Source organism: Copadichromis virginalis, linkage group LG13 (assembly GCF_057382275.1).
Source record: "Copadichromis virginalis isolate Kocher_CV1m ecotype Utaka linkage group LG13, C_Virginalis_male_GT1.1, whole genome shotgun sequence".
NCBI classification, from domain to species: domain Eukaryota; kingdom Metazoa; phylum Chordata; class Actinopteri; order Cichliformes; family Cichlidae; genus Copadichromis; species Copadichromis virginalis.
The window spans coordinates 29,536,086-29,544,882 of record NC_140630.1 but is presented as its reverse complement, the minus strand read 5'-3'; the positions used below and the strand labels follow the sequence as shown (position 1 = coordinate 29,544,882).

Genomic DNA, 8,797 nt, shown 5'->3' with positions numbered 1-8,797 from the left:
TGTACTTTCCCAGTCAGGTTTATTATACTGCTAAAAACAACAGAATAGTTACTTTTAATATAATTAATATGAAATTAATTAATCAAGTGTTTTGGAAGCACATGAGTCCAGATCGTCACAACAGCGGTTCAGTTATGCAGTCTTATTCTTAAAGTGTGCCTGATCACATGCTGTTCTGCTATATATGCAGCCACAGCCCAGGGAAGTGCATAGTCCAGAGTTATCAGTCCTCTCAGGTTGTACCTATGGCCTGAGTAGTCCCATGGACAGGCTCCCAACAAACTAAGCCCCACACCCCAGCTGAACTCCCACAGGTAGATGAAAACAGTGTAGAGCACGAGCCGCACAGTCAGTGGGTGATTCTGAGCGAGCATCAGGGCCCTCAGCCTCTCCATGAGATAGATTGCTGTGGCATACATGGGCAGCGCCCACAGACTGCTGTGGCCTGCCAGCCTCCTGTCCTGGGTGCTGCACCAGTCCCACACAGCAGTGAAGGCCACCTCGCAGAGGCAGCCATGCAGCGCATACACGTAGAGACGAACAAGAGCAGAAACAGGTCGAACAGAGCTGCTGCCATGTGGTTCTGCTGGGGAGTCATTTTCAACAATCCCTGTCAAAAAGAGACAGAAATTACTGGATGTTTTCGTCTTTTCTTTTTTTTTTTCTTTTCTTATTTTCAGTTGTTACAGACGGGACAGACATGAGTGAGGGATAGGAAAGGGAGAAAGAAAGAGGAAAGAAAAGAAGAACAGAAGGGGAGAGGGACAGTGAGAAAGGGAAAAAAATCTCCTGGATCACCTGTTGAGAGAGAAAGAATAGAAAACAAGCAAAAAAACCCAAAGCAACATACTAAACACAACACCATCGCATTAATCTAGCTAAGTGTAAACAGCAGTAAATACTAAATATTCAATGTTGTTGTGCAGCACACAGGACAGACAGCGCACAATGTGCTTTGAAGTAGCAGCCAAGAAAGGTGTAATTTAAGTCTACGAACAGTGATCACGCGTGTGCACACCTGTGTGGATCAGCGCGCTTGTATTCAAATGGTTTCCACATGTAATGGTCTGCAAGAGGATGTAGGGAGCCATAGCCCCGTCCCCCAGGGCATGAAGCAGGCATGGAGGAGATCCAGGCTCCAGACATCCAGAGGCCCCAGAGTGCGAGAGCCCAACGAGGACCACCGGAGGGGCATCCGTGCCACCTTCATGGGAAGGGCTGAGGATCCCCAGACGAGGCGTTTTCGTCTTTTCTTAAACTATTTAATATGTGTAGTTTTCTAAATAACTTTTCAAAGATTTTTAATAGTTTAGAGTAAACAGATTAAGCCTGGGCTAATAAATGATGAGAATAAATTAGATGAGTGCTCTCATTTCTTTGCTGTAAATATTAAGGGCATCCAGATATTTAGCTCAGCTTAGCAGTAAGACTGTTCAACTGATTTCTCTCTGTTTTTGCAGGGTTTCACGTTATAATGCAAAGTAACTAGAGGTGCCTGTTGTTGTGATTTGACAGAAACATTTAATTGAATTCGGCACTAGTGCTGTCAGAGGTATGAACTTCTATTTGTTTCATTTGTTCAACAGTTCAAATATTAAAAAAGCCGTCAGACTATTTCTTTGCCTGGGGCACCCTTTTCTTAGAGTTGTCTGTCTACCTGTCAGCCTAATAAATTCAGTTCACTTCTAATGTTTACTGTGCACAGACAAGACTTTGACAGCCAATTGGCCATAAAGTGTTTTTATTTGAAATAATTTGTACAGAATAAAAATAAAAATTATAATAATTGCTTTACGTTAGTTTTGGGTTGTGTCAGACTAACTCCCCCCCCGTCTCCAGCTGTTCTACAATGTTCAGTCAGCCTGTAGGTTGAATGTACAGTATTACATATATTGTTATTGTATCTTTATTTCAGACATATAGAGCAAACCACTATGTACACGTACACATACTTGCATTTACACATACAAATACGAATATATATGTACACACACACACACACACACACACACACACACACACACACACACACACACACACACACACACACACACACACACACGTATGTGCTACATGGACTGAAATGAGGTTTTAAAGGAAGATGCTGCCTGGTCAGAAATATCACTGAAAATTAATATTTAGGTTGTGAAACAAATTAAATGTAAAATATGTCGAAGTAAACATCAGAAAACAATATTTACAAAATATTAACGTTAGCTGGGGGTAACAGCTAGCCTTAATTAACCAAAGTTCAAAGACTATAGTTTAGTTTTCACTTCCTATTTTCTCATTTTTTGTGGAAGGGTCAAGCTTTTGTATTATAAATTTTATCGAGATGATTTACATTTGTAAATGTTAATACAACTATTAAAAGCCAAACTTAAGAAGTTTACTGATTTCAACAAACTATTCTGTGCCACGTTTTTTTCTCATAATGTCTCTGGATTATGGGTTATGTCTCTCACTCTTTTGTTTTTCATGGATGTAAAGTAAGATGATCAAAATCAGAAAAAAATGAAACGATAAATTACTTCAACCATAGATGGAAATAGCTTCCTGCTCTGAAAAGTAATCAGATTATTTACGGATAAAAGTCTGTTTTAAAGACATTTCCCTTCCTTTTAATTACATTATTCAACGCTCTCTTTCATGAAATTGTAAAGTCTGAGCAATAAATCCTGTTTTCATAATTTCTTGAACGGGTGTCGAAGGCTGTTAAGTCTATTAATATATTAAACAGCGTGTTTAACATTAATCTCTCTTGCCAGCATTTTCCTGTCCAGATAAAAAAAAAAAATCATAAAATTTTAAGAGAAAGAAAAGTTTGTTGAATTTTGTTCTTTACATTATTACAAGTTCAAAATGAATTCACTCGCTCATTCTCAGGCCATGCAGCACAGCTGACAGCCTCTCGTGTGGATTAACAGGCTAATAGCCCTACTTAGCAAATTAAAGGCTTAGACTGACTTCAACAAGTTTTCACTTTGCTATAAATATCAGCTAGGCAACTTTCACGGTCAATTATTTTCCCCAGTCAATCCAATCAGTAATAATTTACCATCTGTACAGAATTGAACTCCATCACTTTGCTTCTTCACTCAGTGCAGAAGAAATAAAGATGCAGTGGCAGGTAGCACCACCTCAAGTTTTTTCTTCTTCAGTCATTACACATTTTAAAATGCTATTAGCAGTTATAACTCACCTTGATCGTTACCTCGCATTCGCCTCACATTGAGTTTACTCGTCTCCATTGCTTGTCGGCATATGGGTCTCTGTGCCTTTGTAATCTCTTAGCTCTCTAGTGTGTGTGTGTGTGTGTGTGTGTGCATGTGCATGGGTCTTGGGCTAAACATTAAGCTGCTCCATGTTATCAGAGTGAGACAGTGATGTCCCTGTCACAGGCTGAAGCTGTGAACTGAGGGAAAACTCGGGAAGCAAACCTGGACCACCTGAGCAGTAACTGTGTGTGTGTTGTGTGCAAATCCTAGTATTGATCCCACAGTGGCTGTTTGAATGTTTTAAGCATACAATAAGTGAGCGAAGAATTGTATCGATGAGTGTTTTCAAAGGGCAGACACGGAAGCGCCATATAATGCTGTATCTGAGTCATGCAGTGGGTCAGATTGGCGGTTATCAGTGAACTACAGTACCTAGGTGTGTCAGAGAAGCGAGTCAGAAATCATATTAATAGATCAGTTTAATATTTACATTATATAATCAGGTAAATTAAAGAATGGCACTTTGGTTGGCCAGTCCACCACTTTTCCCACCTAAGACACTTCAACAAGTCTGAAGCAGATTGCCGTGAAATCCAGAAATTTCATTGTTCAGTCATTATTTAGGACATATTAACTGGGCATTTACCTTTAAAATGATTAGTAAAGATTAGCGCAATAACACAAATTTAGAAAGTGAACAGAAAAAACAATACACCAGACACCCAGTACAGACTAATACGTTTGGTCCAAGTACAGCCTACATTCAAATAGCTTTCAATATTTTCATAGTTACATCATATTCAAATGTATTGTATTTATTTGGTGTGCATAAAAACCTTTCACCGTCCTCTCTGTAGCTAGTTTATGCATTTCTTAGTTTATTTAGGGAGCTGAATGGCTCAGGTACAGGGGAGAAATTTATATGATGTTATCATGTTTTCTTTTCTTATTATAGAAATAAGGAAGTGGATTACGCTCATTAATCACTGACACCAACTGACATGTACACAAAGATGCCAATATACAAATAAAAACATATGATACAAATATGGAAGCGAGCTCTTAACAGCCTGGTTTCACACATGCATAGTATACACTGCAACCATAAAGTGGGTCTGAGAGCAGATGTCAGTCCTGACGTGGTGGCGCTGCTTGCTTGTGTGTGTTTGTTTTATGTGTACGCTAATAAAACAGTTGAATGAATGGCAGCCGTCCAGATCAGAGTCCAGTGATTCTGGCAAACACACAGCTGACATTTTATAGTACGGCATGACAGCGGACGGGACGAGTGAATTCTGGTAGATCATGAAGTCAAGTATGGTGTAATCCAGGAAGATCAACTGGTCTCAGTGTCAGCCCACATCAGTTGATGGCTTGATTATTCTTCTATGCGTCAAAAAGAGGTCACACTATTTAAGCCGCTTCAGCCTGACTGTGTTTGCTGTGCATCTGCAAGCTACATTGCAACCCACCTATACCCTTGTTTTCAATGTTGCCTGTTGTGCTCTGTGCTGGGGTCTTGCTGCTGCTGTCCTTGCCTTACACTTCCCTTGTATGCATGTGGAAGGGAAGCACCCAGATCAGAGCAATGCCACTAAATATGAATTCCTGCAGATAGAGATAAAAATCATTCTTTGACAGCAGTGGCCCTGGCTCATTTGAAGAAAAGACAAGATTCAGTCCATAAAGGTGACTCTGTTAATCTGGATGTATCATTGATTAGCAACCATTGATCAAAGATAAAACAACCTGGACTTACCAGAAGCTGAGGACCATGAGAGAGAAAAATCACACAGACACACCAACCAACCAACCAACTTTGGACCCAAGGTGCTGTACAACAAAAGTGGAAACAACCCACCACCAAAGGTTCCACAGCTACTGGCTTATCCTCGGTTCACCTCAGTAAAAAACAAAAAAGAACATTAAAAGTCCCAAAAATCTAAAGTCTAAATGACTTACCTTATGTAATAAAGCATAACCCACTGATATATAATGCTATGTGGACGTGGGGAAAACTGAGAAAATCTTTTAACGGTAGTCTTCCGTTTAATATCTTGTCAACGTTTATAAATAATCCTGACCTTCTGCCGCAGAACGTAGGGTCAAGCTTTGTGGGATGGCATAAAGTAGGTGTAAAGAGGTTTTATGACCTCTTTAAACATGGTGAGTTTAAATCATTTGAATCCTTGAAGACAAGACATAGAATCCCAGTATTCTATGTCAAAGACTGAGTTTTATAAGTATTTGCAATTGAGAAATTATGTGTTAAAAAATGCTAAATCATTACAAATCTCAACTGCCTCTTTTCGGTTGGAGAAATTTTTTCTGGATAATAGGGAGCATAAACATTTTGTATCAAAGTTTTATTCCGAGATTTATGCCCTAATTGTGGATAAACTGGCATGGTTGAGAAAATCTTGGGGGACGCTGCTTAAATGTGAAATAGATATACAGGCATGGGACAAAATCCTGGTCCTTCCATCTAAAATCTCTGTTTGTAACCGATTTAAAGAACTGCAGCACAAAATTTTGCACAATGTGTATATTTCTCCGTATATTTATAGTAAGTATAATATGGGAACATCTCCAAACTGTCTCAAGTGTAAGGTCAGAGTGGGCACTAGATTCCACTGCTTGTGGGAGTGTGCTATTATCCAGTCATTTTGGAAAGAGGTCTGCGCCAATATTAGTACAGCCATTGGTCATCAGGTGACAGAAAACCAAATAATGTGTATATTGGGATATATTCCTGTCTCACTGGTACAACATGAGCATGTAATTCAGTCACTGTTAATGTTGGCCAGGAAAAGCATTATGTTGAGATGGGTGGGGGCTGAGCCTCCCTCCATTTCTCTATGGAAGTCGCTCATCATTGAAGTTAAGACTCTGATCAGGCTGGGACACTATATTGATGGGAGCTCCCGAATTTTTGTGGACAAATGGAAGAAACCACTGGAAGCACTGGGAGTAACCTGTAAACTGGATCCTAGTGGACAACAATTATGGACATAATGTTGTAATATTCTAGTGCTGTGTAGTGTTATTATTTTGGATGTGAACAGGCTTATATTTGTTGGGGAAAAAAGTTAAATAAAAGTAAAAAAAAAAAGTCTCAAAAATCTAATAGGACACTTAAGCCCCTTTTCCATTAGTACCTACTTGGATCGACTTGGCACGGTTTACTACGGTTTTAAGGGTTTTCCATTGTGGTCATAATACCTGCTACCAAGTACTATTTTAGCACCTCCCCACCCGGGGTTCCAAGTGAGCAGGTACTAAAATGTGACGTCGTCAGACTGCATGCCACCAAGTGGGGAGAGAGACCACACACATCAGGCTACATCTACACTAATCCGGATAAATTTGAAAACAGCGTTTTTGTCTAAAAACTCTCTGCTTTCACACTATCGTTTGTAATCGTTTACGAACAGTTGTTCATCCACACTGAAATGACTGAAACTGTTCCTGTATTGCACATGCGTGAAATGTAAGACAATTCGACCTGCGTTATTTCTATCTGCCATTTATATTTGAAATGTTGCTGCTAAATGTCGAGGAAAAGCACCGAGCTTTTTAAATGGGCTGACTGCGTTTTTGCAGTCCACACTGTGACGTGAAAACGGCGTTTTCAAATGTATCCACTTTGGAGAGTTTTTTCAAAGAGTTCAGTTTTCCTTGACTAAAAACGCTGTCTCAGTGTGGACGGAAGGCCAAAGCGGAGACATGGCCTTAGGTAGTACTGCATTGTAATGGAAAACCAGTCAACCTGAGTTGAGTCGGGGCGAGCCATAGTGAGTCGATTCGAGTAGTTACTAATGGAAAAGGAGCTTTAGCACCAGGTTCATTGCTCACAGTCAAACTAAAAAAAATCTACTCCAAGCACACAATAATAAAAGACGCACACTCTTTTAAAACAAAGAAAGTAAAGTACACAAGCCTAGGAATTTACACTCCACGGGCAAACAGTTGCCTGCACCGATGATGGTCGTTATGACATTTGATCCTAGCAAACACTCCAAAAAGGCGCTCTCTGTGGCGACTGGAGCAAGTCAAACGTGCAAGTACAAATATCAGATGTAAGTAAACACCAGCAAAATAAACGGGCAAGAGATCACTCAAGCTAGGGCTGGGCGATATGACCCAAAATTCATATCTCGATATTTTTTAGCTGGATGGCGATATAAGATATATATCTCGATATATTTTTTTAAAGCCATAAAGTAAGAACAAAAAGAGAGTTCTTAGTCAAAGCTGTGTCCCAGATGTCACACAGGCACTTTTATTAACATAGAGCAGATGTACATCAAATTTACTCAAAAATAAATTATGAGCATTTATTAAATAATAATGCTCCATAAATAAAAGAAAACAATGTTGTTTTTGTGCATAACAAAAAGCTCACAATTGTGCAGTCAAAATGTAAACTAAAAGACGCTGAGCACAATAACAAAGACAGATTTCACAGCTGCTCTGTTCCCAACTTGTACTGCGTGACTGACAGCCTGGAGTTTGAAATCCGCTTCGCAACCACGTCTCTCAACAGGTGCCATTTATGGTCCTTATACACAGTAGGGTAATATTACGTTGAAGCACAGTACGTATCACTCCGCGAGGCTCAGCCGTAATGCTCCGACAATCCATCAAGCGGTGCAGCTCCGTAGCTTACCAAAGTCGTACTCAAACATTTTTGACAGATTGCTGAACGCCGTGTTCCACATAAAATCGGTTCGCGGCCATCAAGCACAACCAGAATTCATACATAAGGCGCACTGTCAACTTTTGAGAAAATGAAAGGATTTTAGTCTGGGCTGCATGGCGTTAGCGTGGTTAGCTCGTTAGCGTGGTTAGCTAGCTAACACGTTGACGCCGTCCAGCCCCACGCACGGGGCGATGCGCAGTAACTCGTTAACGGAGATTTGCCGTGTCCATCTTGTCGCTTCCTGTAGGTGAAGCGATGGGGGAGGAGGGGGAGTTGTGTTCAGTGAAGGAGAGGCGAGGCCGAGTAACGTTGCGTAAAGACGAAAGTGGACGAAAGAGAGGCAAACTTGCGGCTCCACAAGTATAATTATAACGTAACATAGACTATATCGATATAAAGGATATTGTCACATCTTATATCTCGTATAAAAATATATCGATATTTTTTAAAAACTCGATATATCGCCCAGCTCTAACTCAAGCCCAGCTATGTTTTATTCTAATTTATAGTCAGTAGCAAAATAATGCCAAATGCTACTTACCCCAGAATTAAGGACGCTATATCAGTTGCTAGTAGTAGTGCAGCGGCGGCCCTCTCCACAACGGCTGGAAATAAGTAAGTCGGCCAATCTGTAAACAGGACAGCAATACGCCACTATACCACTTATTTAACCTTTAAAGTGGATAGGAGGATACACATACGGCCTACCTGTAACTGTTGTAGAGCCTGATCGAAACTGCCTGATTATCCCAAGAAAATAAGTGCATTGGTGCCTGATACTGCACTCACAAAAGGCAAAGAAGCAATTAATAGGGAAATGAAGCCTGCATGGCCTTATACTGACAGTCGCCACCCTGCAATTAGAGTGCAGGTGTGT

At 40.3% G+C, this 8,797-nt stretch overlaps 1 protein-coding gene and 1 long non-coding RNA gene across 2 annotated transcripts; both read right to left on the bottom strand.

Moving 5' to 3' along the window:
- LOC146695925 (transmembrane protein 229B-like) lies at window positions 1-3,470 on the bottom strand. The gene is made up of 2 exons (XM_085478399.1): window positions 3,203-3,470; window positions 1-610 (listed from the first exon to the last, which is right to left on the bottom strand). The coding sequence occupies exons 1-2, from the start codon at window positions 3,249-3,251 to the stop codon at window positions 129-131; spliced, it is 531 nt and encodes a 176-aa protein (XP_085334525.1). The 5' UTR covers window positions 3,252-3,470; the 3' UTR covers window positions 1-128.
- Window positions 3,471-3,637: 167 nt separating this feature from the next.
- On the bottom strand, window positions 3,638-8,797 carry LOC146695924 (uncharacterized). The gene is made up of 3 exons (XR_014923644.1): window positions 8,629-8,797; window positions 8,462-8,549; window positions 3,638-4,826 (listed from the first exon to the last, which is right to left on the bottom strand). It is a non-coding gene; the product is annotated as an uncharacterized LOC146695924 (long non-coding RNA).

Coding starts and splice junctions, on each gene's coding strand:
- LOC146695925 (XM_085478399.1), bottom strand. CDS start 3,251: ATGGAGACGAGTAAACTCAATGTGAGGCGAATGCGAGGTAACGATCAA. Junction 611..3,202: donor AATGCGAGGTAACGATCAAG/GTGAGTTATAAC, acceptor TCTTTTTGACAG/GGATTGTTGAAAATGACTCC.